Source organism: Onychomys torridus, chromosome 1 (genome assembly GCF_903995425.1).
Source record: "Onychomys torridus chromosome 1, mOncTor1.1, whole genome shotgun sequence".
NCBI classification, from domain to species: Eukaryota; Metazoa; Chordata; class Mammalia; order Rodentia; family Cricetidae; genus Onychomys; species Onychomys torridus.
The window spans coordinates 33,489,819-33,507,940 of NC_050443.1; the positions used below are offsets into that span (position 1 = coordinate 33,489,819).

At 47.9% G+C, this 18,122-nt stretch overlaps 1 protein-coding gene across 3 annotated transcripts; it reads right to left on the reverse strand.

Annotated features, from left to right (window-relative positions):
• Window positions 1-658: 658 nt before the first annotated feature.
• E2f8 (E2F transcription factor 8) lies at window positions 659-16,574 on the reverse strand. Of its 3 annotated transcripts, none has more exons than XM_036171158.1 (13): window positions 16,378-16,574; window positions 15,248-15,376; window positions 13,315-13,590; window positions 12,821-12,977; window positions 10,424-10,738; window positions 9,954-10,115; window positions 8,354-8,491; window positions 7,114-7,317; window positions 6,768-6,855; window positions 5,619-6,150; window positions 2,379-2,511; window positions 1,859-2,259; window positions 659-1,416 (listed from the first exon to the last, which is right to left on the reverse strand). In XM_036171158.1, the coding sequence occupies exons 2-13, from the start codon at window positions 15,260-15,262 to the stop codon at window positions 1,234-1,236; spliced, it is 2,604 nt and encodes an 867-aa protein (XP_036027051.1). In that variant the 5' UTR covers window positions 15,263-15,376; window positions 16,378-16,574; the 3' UTR covers window positions 659-1,233. The 3 variants fall into 3 exon arrangements, with proteins under 3 accessions (XP_036027051.1, XP_036027041.1, XP_036027060.1); XM_036171148.1 differs by lacking the exon at window positions 16,378-16,574 and adding an exon at window positions 15,644-16,013; XM_036171167.1 differs by lacking the exon at window positions 16,378-16,574 and having other exon boundaries at window positions 1,226-1,416; window positions 5,613-6,150; window positions 15,248-15,262.
• Between the last annotated feature and the right edge of the window lie 1,548 nt (window positions 16,575-18,122).

Consider the following 18,122-nt stretch of genomic DNA (forward strand, 5'->3'; position numbering starts at 1 on the left):
CTGGTGGATGGGAAGGTTGAGTCCTAGCAGTGACTGGTGGACTGGTTGCCTTAAATTCTGTTTCAGTGGTCTTGTGGTCCTGGCTCATAAAACGCAAAATTCAAGTGTCTTATAGTTCCTGACATAAGCACATAAGGAAGGAGATACGATGTTCCTGAAAGACCCTGTCCAGAGGAGGCTTTTATCTTCTCAACAGGCAGCTTGTCCCCTACTGGCTCAAGAAGATGCATATTGAACACACCATAGCTTATTCTTTCTCCTGGAATTCACTGGCGATGTCCTGTGGTTCCCTGCCTAGAGGAAAGTAGCAGCCTCTGTCCTGTACCTCCCCTAGAGCTGGACCACAGAGAGGGTGTAGGACAATGGCTGCGGCTCCTCTCTGTAGAGTAGGCCTGGGATGGGTGCTGGACCGAGCCAGGGTTGCCTCAGCTCCTCCTGCCTTCCGTTTGCTCTCTCAGCCTCTCCACGTCGTGTTGCTCACTGTTCTAGCAATGCTCAGGACCACAGTAGGGGAAAGAGCTGGGAGAACGGGAGACTTCCTATAAACTCCGAGTATCCAAGAAAGCCCTTCCCAAGAAACTGCCTCTGAGATTAGGTAAGGCGTCATTTCCACCCATCAGTGAGTGCCCTCAGTGACCCAATGAAAATATTAACTACGTTTTAGAAGAGTTTTAATTTCAACAACTTATGATTAAAAATCAATTTTATAAATAATTTTTTTCATAGACTTGATTGAGGAGGGTTGTAAACTCTACAAAAAGACAGACTGCAACAGCAAAGGATTAAAGAAATTACAAAAAAATAGAGCTATGGCCTCCTTATGTAAAAATACATTACACACCACACAGCATTTCCTTTGTGCAAAAAGTTTGAGCAGGTGCTGTGTTAGGTAAGTCAAATATTTACTGAAAGGGAAGTAAACTGTAATAAAGTTACTTTGCATAATAATACAGGCACAGGTGAAAAAAATTAATCTTTCCCCCCAGAAGTTAATGTACCTTAGTTCAACATTTTACTTTATAGTACTGAAGGCTGAATTTAGCCTTGTACAAATGTGTGTGCATGTTTGTGTGTGTGTGACATGTAATCATGACAAATATCTGCTATGATATTGAGTAAAACCCCAAAGTATTTACAGTATTTTCAAAGGTGGTGGTCTCTCAATCTGTGTGTGTACATCGTCTCATTAAATAGCTCTTTAGAAAATTAAATTACACCACCATCTTCTGTCAATCAGTGGACATCCTCAGTTGAGACTTCCAGTTTACGCTGTGGGACAAAGAGGGTTCCAAGGGAGGTTTTGTTAGCACCATCGAAATCCATGCAGGGTGAGCTGGTAGGCTTGGTTGGTCCACCCGGGGTACGGAAGAAACTTTCAGCCACCAACTGGGAGCCTTTGGGTGTCACAGGAACAGGCTGATTGGAGAGAGCAAAGGAAAAAAGGTGTCAGACCTATGGCCATCCATGCCCCCTAGCAGACTCAAGACAGGACTGGATGACTTATATGTGGCATGTTGGGAGACTAATATATCTTGATACCAGCAAGGGGAGCCTCAAGTCCCTTTGAACTTTCAACTGTTGTTGCTAAGAGGAGACAAAAACCTCATGACAACCCAGTAATGTGGATTCCTTGAACATTCTTCGAGGGTCTGGAAGGAAGGTTTGCCTTCAGTCATTCACCCTGTCATACTTCCCTCTCCAAAGAAGGAAACATGAGCCTCCTATGACACAGATGACTCAATATTTAAAATAAATGGCAATGCCAGCACTTGGGAGGCAGAATCAGGAGCATCAAAATGTCAAGGTCATCTTCAACAACCGTTAGGCCTATCTTTACATTAAATGTAAATACTCTTACCTGCTGCGGTCCTGTCCCAGCAGCTGATTGGCCATTTAGTTGGCTCTGGCCCAGGACTGGCGAGTCATGGTTGGTGGCCCTCGCTTGCCGAGAGCTCAAGTTATCTGGTATGACACTAGCTGCTTCAACACGTGGGGACACAGGGACTGTGCCAGCTCCAGGCCCGGGGCTGGCAGACATCTGCACACTGGGGGAGAGGAGTCCCAAGTGCTGCAGGGTAAAGTTTACAATGGCTGAGCTTGGGTTCTGGGCAGGAACAGGGTGACTCGAGCTGAGAGCCGGGCTGTTCCCAACAGGTACGGCTGCCACAGACGTTGGGGAGACCATAAGTTTCAAAGGTGTCACATGAAAAGAGGGAAAATTCACAGCAGTGAGTTCAGACGGTGCCACTGGGATAACACCTGGAAAAAAAGGGTCGGGGCTAAGTCTTCAAAGCATCCATTTGTTCAGGAAACTGACCAGCAAACTGCAGGCCAACTCATGTCTGGCTGTGTCTGAATGGCATCTGGCATATACTCACCTGCAATTGGGGAGCCGTAGATCCTGTGGTTCGGGGAAAGTGTACCTGAGTTTTCTGTGCTAGACAACATGGATTCTGCCCCCAGGGGCGAGCACTGGGTGAGAGGGATTAGGTACCCTGATGGGAACAGGGTCTACAAAATAAGGAGAAAGCATTTATTTCACACACATTCCAAAAGAAGAACAGGGTCAGGTACCCCTTCCAGAACCGCCTCTTGGTCATTTTTCAAGAGCCGTTTAGGCCATACGCAGTCCAGCCACCCAGATAGCCCAGGCTGGCTTTGAATTCTGGGTCCTCCTGAATTCTTCAGTCTCCCTAGTGCTGAGACGACCTGTGTGGACCACCACTTTCAACTCAGAGGCTGTGTAAGGGTAGGCTCAGCCAGCACATCATCCTCACACTGACATCCCAATTCCCCGCAATCAGATTTCCTGATATGATGCAGAACTACCCGGAGCAAAGTTTAACAGTGATAAACACCACGTATGACCCTGTTGGGTCATTACTGGATTGATCTTTATTTAATTTTGAAGGCTGGTATTCCCCTAAGATTATTCAGGGGGAACACTGTTTCTTCGGGGATTGTAAACAGGCATTACTTGAATCATGGACAAACAGGCTTTGGAAAAACTTACACAAAACATCTTTTCTGAAGAACTCTAAAACTTCAATGATGGATCTTGTTAGTAACCTGATGGAGGAACACTGCATGTAGCCTTTCCAGCCAATTTGACAACCAAGTTTTTAGTGGGCCATTAAGGGGGACTAATACGTAAAGAAAAGGTTTCAAGCAATACTGATTTAGTAAAGGAGCCCTAGACCATGCCCAACCTTCTTCTTTTTTGTTTGCAAAGGCTTCATTGGAATGGGCCCTACCCTTTACATAGGGATAATTTTTATCTCAACAGGAACAGAGCTGAGTGGGTGTAACAGAGACCCTATGGCCTAGGGAACCAAACACATTTGCTAGCTGGCCATCCAGGTTTCTGACTCCTGATTTAGAGCTAAGGAATTGCACAAGCAGACCGTTTCCTTGGACTTGTTGTTCTGACGAAACCCAGCAGTCTGCTCACATTCAAAGCAGCAAAGAGCACCAATTGGTTCCTATTAGAGACCCAGATGCCAAAAGGCACAAGCTTCCACTTCGGTCAGGTTGACGTAGATCCCACCCCATCAGATCACCGCTCTTTCCCAAACACAAAGGGTGTGTGGGCGGCTGGACAGCCCCCAGAAGTCTGCTTTCCCCTCCCTGTGCTGGGACTGGGACTGGGGGATCTAAAAGCAGCTCTTAGAAGCTGGGGCCTCCTTTCATCCTCCTTCTCTCCGTTGTCAAAACAACAGCCCACACTTTGATCCCTAGCTCTTGATCGGTCTTTTCCTGGGGAACCAGTGAACTCAGAACCCATAGAGCTGATAAATTTAAACTGTTTCACGGGTGCCTGGTTCTGTTCAAAGTCATTGGGAGCTGGCGCCTTGGAAGCTGCAGGGACAGAGAACTTTTAACTGCCAGGCTTGGGTGTTTTACATGGGGCTGCTAATACGATAGTCACCCTCTCTAATGGGACAAGTTACTGTGATTACTGGCTTGACTCATTCAAATCTTTAGTAAAGCCTGTATTACCCTGAAATAATTAAGCGTCAATTTCAACAAATTACATCTACATTCTTTTAGCCCATAATAATTCCACTCTTTGAAGTTAGCAAGATGAATGAATTTGATGTTTCTCCCTTGAATATCATCTCTTCTAGCCTCTGAGCCCTCTATCTTCTGATCATTTATCTCCTTGTTTCCTCAGTCTTTATGACCTTTATGATCAGATACGTTTGCATTTATTTGAATACTGCCTTCTCTTCACCCCTACAGGCCTGAGTGCTCAGAACATATTTATTGAATGAATTAAGGACATGAATCATTTTCTTTGTACTGTTCAGCTCAAGCTAAAGAAGAGTCAAAACGAACTCAACAGAGATGGGAACTAGGGGACACAGAAAACCTAAAACCTATAATCTGGGTTAACCAGGGAACACCAGGAAACCATTGCAAAATCACACACACATTGGCCTGGAGACGTTATGGCCCTTCCAGAATACGGAATCAAGCCAGGACTTGCATCTCCTCCCAGCATGTACATGAAGTGCAAAAGAGCACGCAGTGGATAATATGAATGCTCCATGATGCCGTCCTCAGGGAAGATGCCAGACCCAAGCTGCCTTAACAAACACAGTGCCAGATAATGCCATTCGGCTGATACGGTGTCCTAAAGGGATCACAAATCCCTTTGTGTATATCCTCATGTAATAAATTCACTTAATCCCACAAAAACTGTAATATGGCCATGGGGTGAGCACACGGAATCAACTGCCATCAAAGGTGGGTGCTGGGTTAGACTTGATCTGGGCCAATTTTTTTCTAACCTAGTCGATGGCCGGCAGAGTGTGTGGGGGGGAGGGGTGCGGTTATAGAGGAATAAATTCATGATAGATAAAGAAAAGCAAGATGTGGAGAAACAAAATAACTTAACAGCAGGGGCAAAGGAGAGGTTAACTTCTGCTTCTGTGTTTAGTTGTACCTGTTAATAATAACTGTATTTCATGAACCCCGTCCTGCAAGTCAAGTGAGACTTCTGTGTCTATGATGCCGATGTGTGTGTGAGTAGGTGTCCAATAAACACTCATTCTTACCTGATCTAATCTTACCTAAGGGGGGAAAGAAATCACCTAGAGGGTCAACATCTTTAGAAGCCAAAGTATCCACTGTACCTTTGAGTTGGTGAGATCAGCTTGGCCTTTCCACATTGTGTTAAGTCTGAGGTAGATAGTAAAAGGGAGGATGGGCAAATTCTCCTCTAGGCAACAGATGCCAGGTACATGACATCAAGCAAACGCTGAGGAATGACTCAGAAGGCACCAGTTACAGGAGGCCCACATATCCCTCCGGTGACAACTGCTTTTAAACTATTTATGACTCTCATGACAGGTGTTTGTGTTCCAGTATGGGACAGCCACCTGTGAGGCTTTAAAAAGAGGCCAAGTCAGCCAGCCCCTCTTCAGTGGGTTTAAAAATGTCCCTGCCGTCATCCCTACGTGAGGATTAGCTGTCTGGGGCCTCGTTTGGATATGGGACGTTAAGGGACAATTCTTTGTCTTCTGAGAGATGGCAAACTTCACAAGCCACAGGTTCTTGTGGAGTCAGCCATGGGATGGCTAAAACTTCAAAGCACTGTCCGAGGCTGCACTCACCGTGGGGACATTCTCAAGCGCTTTCGGGTCCTCTTTAGGTCTCTTCACGGAGCCACTGTCCTCCAAGGTGCTTGTCCTCTTTGTGCCTCGCTCTCCAGCTGTCTCCTTGCTTCGGTTCTTTGCACCTTGCCTTTCTGGTGCTGGCTGCAGGCTTCCGGGTCTGCAGGAGGCACCGGACGTGGTGGCGTCTGTGGTGGTCCTCTCAGTGGGGGCATCTGGAGGGTCTTTGGATCCCTTAGCATTAGAGGAGTGGGTGGGGCAGACGGTTGGGTTCAGGCCGTGGGGTGGTGTCAGCATTTGGGCTTGGGAGGGTTGCAAGTAGATGGCATAGGATGGGCCCGAAGGGGCCTGAGGTAGGATCACAGGCACTGCAGATGACAACGGGCTCGGGATCAGGGGGACCACCCCCAGGGGCTGGATGAGGGAGGGTGCAGGCAGCTCCAGCTCAGTGTTCACTGCAGGGTCCAGGGGGGCCAGTGGTTTGTAGTGCCCAGATCTTGGTAGCTTTACTTTCACTTTCTTCCGGGGTTCACTGGAAGAAAGGATTTGTGAAATGTCACAGAACATTCTAGCTGCATGTGTGTGAACACGCATGTGTATAGAGGCTAGAGGCTGACAATGAGATATCTCCCTCGGGGCATTTCATCTTTTCAGTGAGGCTGGAGCATCAATTTAGCTGGGCCAGCCAGCCAGTGAGCTACAGGGATCCTTCAGGGGGTGTATCGCCACACTGGGATTAAAGGACAGGTGCTGCTATCCATTTAGCCAAGGTAGCTAGCCAGTGAGCTCCAGGGAGGAGCCTCCAGTGGCCATACCTTCACTTTGCGATTAAAAATGGGTGCTGCCACACCTGGCACTATGTGGGCATTAGGGATCTAAGCCCAGGTCCTCATGTAGGCACCTTACCCACCAAACCATCTCCCAACCCCTGCGTTCTACCACTTTTTGCCCCAGGTTAAAGCCACACTTTTATGAAACTAGTGGGGCAGTTTTTTTTGTTTTTGATTTTAATGACTGAGGACAGGTATTTTAAAGGCCATCTCTCCAGTTTCCAAGGGCGATGCTCCTCTTTGCATAAAGTGACCAGTTCTAACAGGACACAGAGACGGCGACCCATCATCCTGCTTCTGGCTGCGTTTGCCAGCCTACCTCGACTGCTCTTCCAGTTGCATCTTGCAAATCGCAGCGAGCTGAGCCATCTTGTTTGGGAAGGGTGGAGAATTTTGAGAACTCTCAGCTGGCGAAAGAGAAAGTAGAGGGAGGCTGGTCAAAGCTGAGGATGAAGTACTCGTGTGGAAGAGAACGCCGCAGGCACCAAAGCAACAGAAAGCACCCATCTGCTGCCTAGCAGCACAGCAGTTCAACATTAAACCCCACAAACTGCTTTTGACCCTCAACTCATATATAAGTTAGGCTTCTGAGGGATCAAATAGGCTAAAAGCAAGCAGACCCAAAGTAATCCTGAGCAGAGCCCCGACTTGCCAGGAACACATACCTTTGTTGCTCTTGACAGGGCTGCTGGGAGCAGAACTGATCTTTCTCCGATCACTTTCTATACTTTTGACCAATTTGATAAGGGATGGGTGTCGAGTAAAGCTGGGTCTCCCCCGTGTAGAAAACAGGTTTTTGGCACAGTTCTCTTTCGCAGACTGCTCCACCTCTAGCAAGGAGGTGGTAAGCGGCGTGACTGGGCTGGAACCTGAAATGGAAAAGGCCAGTGTGTTAAAGCCCAGTTGATCTTGCCTCCCTCTAAAAGAGCAAATCAAAATGCAGCTCTAAAACCATGTCAGGAGCAAAGGGTAACAGCATAGAGCACCCACGGTGTACGCCTGCTCTAAACCCAATGTATCTGGAACCTCTATCTTTTTCAGTGGCTTTAGAGACAGCATTTCAAGCCACATCTCTGACGCTGCGGTGCACAGTTGGCCCTCCACATCTGAGGAGGACTCATTCCAGAATCCCTCCTACGTGCCAAAAGCTGCCGAAGCTCCAGCCCCAGCCCCTTACATGCAATGGCATATGCATGCACAGAAGCTAAACACATCCTCCTGTCTATGCCAAACCATCTCTTAGTTACTGGAAATACCTACTATAACGCCCATGATTGTCACATGACATTGTTTAGGGGACAGTGACCAGAAATCATTTTTACATGTCTGGCACTGACCAAAAAATATTTCCATTCCACAGATGAACCCTTCAATATGAAACCTGTGGATATGGAGAGTGGACTGTATCTCATAACCAGAGAAATGCCAGTGTGCATTCACTATTGATTTTCTCTCTTGGTGATGTATAAAATCTTGCTGATTTTCTCATCAGGGGAGGGTTAGGGCTGGTGGAAGGTGGTGACCCTCATGCCTGCTCCACTTGGGCACTCCCTCTCAAGAAATGCCTTCCCTGATGGATTTGAGAGCATGGTCACAGAAGACTAAGGATACACTCTTACAAATATTGTGGGCCTGGGTTATGCAACTATCACTATAGCTCCAGAGCCTCCATTCCAAATTCCTGTACGAAGGACCTCTCTCTGAGAGTGTCCAAAGTCAGAGCAGCCTACTTCCTTTATGAGTGAACTGCATTTCCAATCATCTACATATGGTCTTCCCATGGGTGGGGCTGGTAGGAAGGAGGGGAGAGAATCCTCTAAATTAAAAAAAAGAAACAACAAATGAAAGGAAAAAAAAACAAAAACAAAAACAAAAACAAAAACAAAACCCAAGCCCCATACACACCACTAGTATTGGGGCTGATTTCTGGGCCTGTCCATTTAAAAGCTGGCTTCCGACCTCTTTCTTCTGTAACATGGACTTTCTTGATGAGATCCAGGCTACTCAGAACATTAGCAATATCATACAACCTCCTAATTTTTGCTGGGACAAAAAACAAAAAGAGGCATGAATAGCATTACATAGAATAATGAAAGATCACAAAGATGTTTGCTTCCTGAGAAAGTCAGGTGTATTGAAGAGCTATCCTGCCAGCATCAGGCAGGCACTCCCTCCTGGCTTCTCTCCAGTTATTCCATCACCCTTGAATGAAAACAAAACACGAATGTTAAATATTTCAGTAGTCACTGCTGGTCCTGAATTTTGAAAGGACAGTGGTACAGGTTACACTTGGAAGTGACTCAATGAGATGATCCTGTTTATCAAGTCACGTTCCTATGTGTTTTCTAATGAGTCAGAATAGGAAGAAACAGAAACAGGGCAGCGCTGCAAAATGTATGGCTCGTCTACCCGTGACAGTTTATAGTAAGGTTCATATAGTATCATAAACTCGCAAAGTTCTGTATCACCACAAACATATACACTATCCTTGCAAAATATGCAAAGCATGGATCCATTCACTCTACACACCTCACTTATCTTGAAAAGCTTTGCATTAACAAGTCTGCCTCTATGTCAGTGTTCACAGGACAGAGTTACGAGCTGACTCTCCTGCTTCATGGCCCTGCCAGAAGGTTCTGCTTTCCCCAAGGATTCGGCAAATGACACATGAGTAGCTTCCAAGGCTGTGACCGACCAATGGCAGTGTCGAGCGGAAAAGCACCTGGTGACTCAGAAAAGCATCAACCCGTTGGCAGTAGTATAAGGATGTGTTTCCTCAAATTGTACTTTTCCAAGTGCTGCCAGACGTGCTACCTTACTCTCTCCTTAATTCTGTCTTATAGATGCACTATCAACCCAGGGATATCTGGACTTAATTTCTACAGGCTAGTACCACTTTACAGAATGTGGCATCTCTGGCTACCTGTGCCTTATAGACAGCTGGTTCCCCCCATTAGCTCATATCTGGGTTATCCTCCCAGAGAGACAAGTGTGTGGAAGGTTGCTCTTGTCTGCTCGGCTCTTTCCTCCACACCTCTTTCCTGTGCAGGTTTCTACAATGTCTGCATAACCGTAGGAACAGAGTTGGTTAGGAACCAGCTAAATTCAGAGAAGCCATCTGGCCAGAGCTGTTTCAAAGTAGCAAGCCATCTGCACTTCAGCACCATCGGGGAACAATTTAGTGGGAATTATTTATGCCGTCACTTATCAGTATTAGTGGAGAGATGAGACCTAGGAGCTGGACCTATTTTACAACTGATTGCTCATTTAAGCGCTGCGAGTGTCTACCGTGTAAAATGGGGACAGAGTTACAGCATCAGAGGGCGCCATAGGGTCGGATCAGTAAGGTTATTCGTCTTGCTGAATCCCACCAGTTAGCAGAGGCAACAGCATCACCACTGCAGGGGAGAGTGAACATAGACATGGACCCAGAGATCTGCTGGGTAGGTGAAGCTTTGTTGTTCACGAATGGATCCTAATTCTCCCGGGCAGTTGTGACACTTACTTTTAAACTTGCTTTTATCCAGATCTTCCACATGGTCCTCCCCAATTAAAATCTTGGCAGCGATTTCCAGGCTTACTATCTGAGGCGTCGACACCAAGAACAGCATCACAAACTTCTGGCTCATCACTCGTAAGGACTTGTCTTTGCGGCTGTTTACGGAAGCTTCAGAGAAGGACGGGGATTAGAGAATTAACAGTCAAAGGGGAAGCAACCAGCCTTAAAAATAGCATCACTAGGCCATCCAGCCGACAGCCGTGGCATTCCCAGCAGTAAAATCTGCAGTGGTGGCTGGGCATGGTGGTATACGCCCCAAACCGCAGCACTGGGAAAGTGGGGACAAGTGGACCATCAGAAACGCAAGTCCAGACTGGGCTCCAGAGACCCAACCCCAAAACAAGTCACAGTAGCTGCAGAGGAGCAGTCTTCATAGCATTTTTTTTTTAGAAGCACCATGGGACATCACCCCTCACCTGCCCGGAATTCCACTCCAGGGAGTTCTACGAAACACATGTCTGAATGCCCATTCTGGCCAGTGTTTGACTTGATCACGTGGTCCTCTATGCCACAGCTCTTAATAAAGTCAAACTCTTGCTCGTATTCTTTCCTTTTGATCATCATGATCTGCTCAGCATACTTGTTCTCTTCCCCGACGCTCTTCAGAGTCCCAAGAGTTTTGGTGAGATTGTGTCGGCCATGCCAGGTGTACCTGTTTTTGGCAAGGCGGCTCACCATGTGCAAGCTCTCCAGTACATTCACAATGTCATAAATCCGTCGACGCTCAACATCTGCAAAGAATGTATGATGGTGTATTACCAGGACCAGACTTTCATTGTATCTTCAAAATGGAATAATGCTTTTCCTGTCTGTCAGCAGGTGCATCTGAATAACACAGTAATATAACACACACAACACGCACCATGGAGGCAAAAAGGACATGGCTCCCTCACAGGTAGAAACGAGCTTGTTTATTAAATTACAGTCACCATCTACTGAGGAGTGTAAACAGCATCATTCAGGACAATTATATTCCAATGTGTGTGCTGGCCATTGTCACCAACACTTTATTGTGAGGATACAGCTCAGGCTTGCCTCAGTGACAGCAAGGCCAGGACTCTAATAGTCTAACTGCCACAATTCTGAACCTATTCCTTTATTCCCCTCATTATACCCACACCTGCCTGCCATAATCATACCACAGGCATAAAGTGCTGACTGAGACTTGGGGCTGGAGAGATGGCTCAGTGGTTAAGAGTGCTTGCTGTCCTACCAGAAGACCAGAGTTCAGTTCCCAGCACCATTCTTTTCTGGTCTCCAAGACTAAACACACACACACACACACACACACACACACACACACACACACACACACACACACTCTCCTTTTTAAAGTGCTGAGATTTCAGAAAAGTATAAAATCCATGATGTCATTCCTTAAAATCATACATTAAAAAGCAGAAAAGTACATCTCTTTGGGGTCTAATTTGGCCCATGATCTGCCTACCAGCAGTGATGGATGGTAAGACTAGCAATTCTGTGGGTCTTGTAAATCCATAGGGGGTTTCGGTGTTCTGCATGGCGGATTCCCCTTATTTCAGAAGTTTACCTTCACTGTTGGTTTAAATTCAATACTGGACAGAATCTATCCTTGCTGGATAGAGCACCCCCTGGTGGCCTCTTGCTGTTCCTGGCGACTGCCAGGTGAGAATGCGCATAAAGGGTTCTGGACTGTTCCTCCCAAGGAACCATTCTCCCTGAAATCCTCATAGGCCTCTCTTCTTTCAAGCCCTGGACATCAGTTTCCCAGCAAGGCCTGATCTGAGCCCTTAGTTATGGTCAGAAAGCACCACTCCCACACACCTGGTCCTTTCACAATGTTCTAGAAATCCCCCTCTTTTCCTGTAGCATGCATTTTCCATCGTCAGTTTCCACCATGTCCTTGGCTCTGTAACCACTGTTCCCCTGCAAAGGGAATTTTGCCCTTTTTGTTCATGGATCTATACAAGCTCCTATTGCTAGGTCAAGCAGTACACACACACACATGCACACGCACACACGCACACATGCGTGCCAGATGGAGTGTAGTGAAGAGCAGATGGATCCAAACAGCATAGTCTTAAATCATGAATTAATGTTCCTGCTTAGAAAGGCAATCTTTTCATTCATGGGGTGATAGCTAGCTACATATTAAAACATTATCCTTACTAAGATACTTTCAGCACCACCACCCCCCCCCAGCACCCAACAGAAAAGCCAACCTCCTTTAATTGGTGAGTCCCAGATCCCAGTGAGACCCATTCTCAGAAACCAAGGTGGATGGCTCCTGAGACACCCAAAGCTGACCTCTGGCCCCATGCACACAAGAACACACATGCACACCCATATTCACCCATGCACACACACACAGAAAGAGTTTAATGACATCAAAGATACCCTATATCTGTCAGACTCCTTTTTAGCTCTAGAATTAGGTCTATACACTGCAGCAAAGAGGGGAGAACACCCATAGTTTTTGCCAAAGACAAAATAACCCCAAACCACTCCATCCCCAGTCTCAAATGGCTGAGAGTCAGTCACAGAAGCCATCTCTCTGTGTGGTTATGGATATGCTGGCTCCTCAAGGACAGGGCCAAGGTGAAGGTCAGTCACAGCTATTTGTGAAACAAGTCATAAAACACTACTTCCTTCATGTACAGCTTCAGAGACAACCTGAACCCGAAAAAACTGTCCATCGCCATTTGTGAGACTTCTAACTTCCGTATGGCCTTATGTGAATCTGTGATAATGTGACTACGTGAGCTCAGATCCAAAAGAGTAAAGCCACAGAGCTGCTATAATTATTAGCCCCTTCTGGCAACCAGAATACTTACTGAGCTCTTCGGCCACCTCATCCAGGCAGATGTCGTTATTCACAGCAGGGTTGGGGTACTTAGGGTACCGCGCTAGGAATTTGTGGCACAGCAAACCCAAGCTTTTCTCTTTTCGACTCGGCTGGGATTTCTCAAATTCGTCTCCAGATAAGTGTTCCTACAGAAGAAAAGGCATATAATGTCTCATTCCGAAATAAAGTTTGACAGATTTATTGGGGACATCTGGGCTAAATGACTAACACCTCTTACCCCCACACACAGCTTGAACCATTGCAAGGTCAGGGATGGAATAAGGATGGTCCTAAAGGGAAGCCTGGGATGAAGATCACTCATAAGGTCCAGAATTCCCAGTGCTGTACTCCAAGGGCACAAACTCTTTCCATGCTCAGCAGGTCAACAGCAGCCTTCCAGTGGCTCTTGACTGCTTGGCCCTCCATATTCACCTCCCCTCTCCCAACACCCCCCAGCTGACATTCAATCCCTTGCAAACCTACATGCAGACAGTCTCTAGCTTCAGGTAATCCACAGTTGTCAGACAGCCCCCTTTTCTGATCTCGGCTTCTGATCTCCGGGCTCACTGCGCTGATAAGCATTTTCAGGTTGGCCGTGGGTGTCCATGGCTCTCCTTGGCAAACTTCCTTGGGCTTGGTTGGCGTGGTTAAAGGGCCCACATCCGGTTGGATCTCAGCCAATACTATGTTGGCCTTTGAGGACTCTTGCAGGGGGCTTTTCATCAATCCCCTTTTATGTGGCTCAGAAAAGAGGTTTTCCTGATTTAGAAGAAAGTAAGAACTGAGTTCATTGTAAAACAGAACCTATCAGAGAGCTTCCTGACTTTGAAATCGACTCAAGTAGGTCAAATATTCCAATCATCGCTTGACAGCCATTCCTTTTCCGTTTGAGACAAGGGCTCATGCCCAACCATTCTGGAACTTACTATACAGCAATAAATTGACCTTGAATTTATAATCCTCCTGCCTCAGCCTCTAGTGTGTTGTGATTAAGGCAGTACCACTATACCTCACTGCTACTGTCCATTTTTATAGTTAAACTTCCTTCCCACTTTTAATTTGGCAGAAGCCATGTGTCTAAATGTCTTTACCCCGCCGTGATCCAAGAATTAAATAAATAACTTTAACTACAGGCTTTGCTTTTAAATTTTATTTTGAAATAGGAGAGTTGTAAAGATAGTTTAGCACTCACACCCTTTCCTTAATAGAACCGTGATCCCTCTAAGTGACCTAAATTCCTAGAAGCAGCCTCTGTCAAGTAAAGGCCTTCAGGACCAAAACCATTCTCCACCCAGCGGAGTGGCTGTACACAGTGGGTGCTCACTAACCCATCACTGACCAGGAACAGAACCAAGCAGCAAAGGTGAGGGTGCCCTTATGGCTGTACTTATCAGGAAGGGCCTCATGTCTACCAGCAAGACTTTTGACCAGAAAAAAAAAAATCTGCTTTCAACATCGACTCTTGAGGCCCAGATACAGAAAATGTGGTCAAGGTAAGGAAAATTAGCCATAAAGGCCTCAGAGCTAGTTCCTGCTTGGGAGACACAGTGGTAAGTTACTAGCAGTTCATAAGGCTAGTGGAGACTGATTTTTTTTTTTTTTACTGTGGGGACTGCACCATTCTTACAAAAGAAAATACTTGAAAGGCAATGACTCAGAGAACAGAGATACCCTATGTTCCCGAGGGAACAGTAGGAACATGGGTTAACAACCCTGTAATACATGACTGAGACTAAGCCCTTATCAAGCGCTTTCCAGTGTGTATTTCTGCTGAATCTGGCATTGCTACTTAGCAGAGGAGGACTCGGGACAGAGGCCACACCGGGGCTAGTACCTGAATTTTCTCAGTCCAGTATGGTGCCCTCAGGAGATGCTGACCCAAGGGTGGGGGTTTCAGTGAACACTGCCAGGAACAGGATTTAACTAACATCTAAAATCTTCGGGAAAATGTATGTAAGTTCACTTTAAAAAGGAAAAAAAAGGAACACCAACCCACACGACCCTACTGTCAAAGTCTTCACAACACTTGCCATAAAGAGCATTCTCAGGCCCAGAAATTTAAAAGACCGACAATTTAGAATGTTATCTTACAAAGAAAGTCAATATCAAATTATGTCCTTTCCAAGTTCCAATGGTTCACACAAAGGTTGTAACACAACATTTTCTTAAATGCTATTTTCTTAAAGATTTCAAACATACCCCCCACCACCCGTGTATGTGAAACTTACACTAAACTATCGAAACAGAAAGATTAATTTAACCCTGGACAGCCCTACTCCTCTTCAAAAAGTAAAATCCTTCTGAATTCCTTAACAGTCAACCAAAAAGGGACAACATTCAGGGCACTATTAAAGGAAAAACTAAAGGCATTACTCAAGATGACACTGAAACAGTGTGGACTGAACTTTGAAAATACCTTTTGGTTCTCCATTTTGTCAATTTCTCATACATTTAGTGTGTCTTTAGAAACGAAAAACCTGAAGTTCCTCCCCAGATTCGAATGGTTCAAGTAGTCCAACCGATCCTGTTAAAGTTTTTTAATATCCTTAAAGGAAAAAAGGAAAGAAAGAAATAAGATCTGCTGAAAATGTATTCACGCACACAAGAGGCCCCGGAAACAAAGAAACGAAAAATGTCAAACCAGGTTTATATTCGCCCCCTCGAGCAAAGACCGCACCTCTAGGCAGACCGCGCCAACAGACAGCAGTAAATTCCTCCATCAAACCCATCTCCTGTCACGAGACTTCAAGCAAACAGAATCTGCAGTGACAGTCCTCTCTCACACTCAAAAATAGCTGTAACAAGCACCCACCTGTGCACTGATCCGGGCTGCAGATGGAGCTTGCGAGCCCGGGTACCGACTGAGCACACACCGAGCCTGCATCGGGGGAGATGCTGAAGTTTTTCGGCTGACACACACGTGCACAGGCTCAGAAGGGAGGACTTGGTGAATGGACTGAACAATCCTCCAATTCAGCCTTTGAGCTCTAAACGCACGATGGGGCATTTACAGAGCGCTTTGGGATTTGGACCCCCTCTTTTAGACTTCTTTCAATAAGCAGGAGTTGGGGGGGGGCTCCCTAGGTGCCTAGATCACCGCGATGCACAGGCGCACAGTAGGTTGCGCTCCTAGCCAGGTACAGTCCCCTGCAGTCGTCCGCTTCCCGCCGGGCGCACTCACTAGCTCCTCCTCCCCGAAACCACACCGCCCCCGGGAGCGGCCAGACAGCATCTCACGGTTTCCAGGGCGACGGCTCCCAGCCAATCATAAAGCCAGCTCCAGGCCTGCGATTGGCTAGAGGCCCCCAGGGCGGGGCCGGACCTTCCGCCTTCGATTTAAAAATTTGGCGCGGAAAGCAGAACCGTGGCTGGCGCCGCCCCCGAGTGCGCGGGGCTGGAGCGCGGACGAGCCCCTCCCCCGCCCTCTGCGCGGGAGCTCGGCTCCTCCCCACGAGCCCCGGCTGGGCGGGAGGCGGGAAACGGCCACCTTCACCCTACCCCGCCGGGATCCCGCAATCCCACCGCGCCAGGCAGCTCCCCGCTCACCTGTCAATCCTCCTCCGGGGCTGGCTGCTCGGGGCGGCCCGGGCTCCTGGCTACGCGTCCCCGCCGGTTCCGGGAGCCCGCGCGTCTCAGGGTGACTCGCTCAGCCCCACCGCTCAGAGGTGGGTGCCCGGGGGTGGCACCGGGACCGGGGCTGGGGGGGCGGCGGGCGGGCCGTGGGAGCGTGGCCGTCCCGGAGCAGTCCAGCCCCCGATTTGAAATTAACCCGCTCCCGGCGCGAGCCGCTCCCGCGGGCGCGGAGCCTCCCCTCCCCCACGCCCGCTATCCCGGCCCGGGGCCCCGCGCGCCAATCGGCGCCTCTGCACCGCCGCCGTGGCGAATCACACTGTAGGCACCGCCCTACGACCCCGCCTCCAGCCAGACTTGGGGGGAAAAGTCCTCAAAAACTTTTCCTTTTTTTTTTTTTTTTCTTTTTGCAAACACCCTTTATCCGAGATCGAAGTTGGGGGATGAAATTTGGCTTGTCCAGGGTTGGCTGGCAAGGGCACGCGGGCTCCCTGCCATCCTCAGCTTAGGGTCATGTCAACCGGTGCGTAGCCTGGGATCGGCTCACCTGCCCTCTGATCCCACTGCCACCCTCTGCGTGACTGTGCTTGGCTTCTGCCCCATGGTTTCCAGAACGTGTGAGGAGGAAGGAGCTTCGATGTCCGAAGCTGACGGGCGCGGGGCGTTGGCGGATCTCTGAACACGCAGGTGTGAAAGAAGGCAAAGTGACGCGGAAAACTCGCCAAGCCTGTCTCCAGCGTCCCGCGTCTTCCTTTCCCTTCTCTTTGCCCTTCCCTCGCTTTTCCCGCTTTTCCCTCTTTCCCTTTACGAGCCTCAGGCATCGGCCTGGTGTGTCGTACAGGTCTAGGGAACTTCAAAGGAGACTTCTTGTCCAAAATCTGCATTTTGCAGAAGTGGAAACCGAAGCCCAGTGCCCCAGCGCTGCCCGTGCCCGAGGTGTTTTTGCACCCGCCTTTGCCTTACAACGTTTCCCCTTTTCTGATCACTCCTGGGGTCGCCTGGGCCGCATGCTGCCCTTCCATCTAAGACTGTGGTTTAGGCTCTTCCCACTTTTTATTTTGTGTCATCGAGACCATTCTGTCTAAGTTCCATCACTGAGCTTGGCTATCAGCGAAAACCATCCATTGCTGACTCCAAGCGAAATACTGTGTTTTCCTTTGGTGGTTAGGGCGGGATCCCCCTTTGGGATCCCGGTGTGCAGCAAATGCACACTGAGCCAGGGTCCCTGAGGAAGGTAAACACGGGGTGGCCTCCAAGACACGGTTACATCTTTGCGTCTCTGTTCAATTCTAGTAGCTGTCAGAAGTTCAGGCACCAGGGGTCACTCAAGTAACCCCAAGATCAGTATTGAAACCGAATGCCCCGATACTGTGCAGAAGGGGCTGACTGCCTGTAGCCTCAGATGTGGATGTAAAGTAAAGCTCCTTTGTGGGGCAGGGGAGGATGCTCACAAAGCAAATACATCTTACTGAGCCCAGGTACACCTTTTTAGAGCAGAGCTGAAGTTTAAACCTATCACCAAGAAGTAGTATGTGGACTTCTGCTAGAGCCACTGTCTGCCAGGTTACCTCTCAAACCTCTCACCCGTCAGTGCTTAGAGCCCCAAAGGATCAAGTGATGTCCAATTTATATCTAGAGCCAGAATCAAAACTCAGGTCCCCCTGTGTCACTTCATATATCCCAGCGCACTACCTCAGAAAATTCTCAGGACAGAGAAGTCA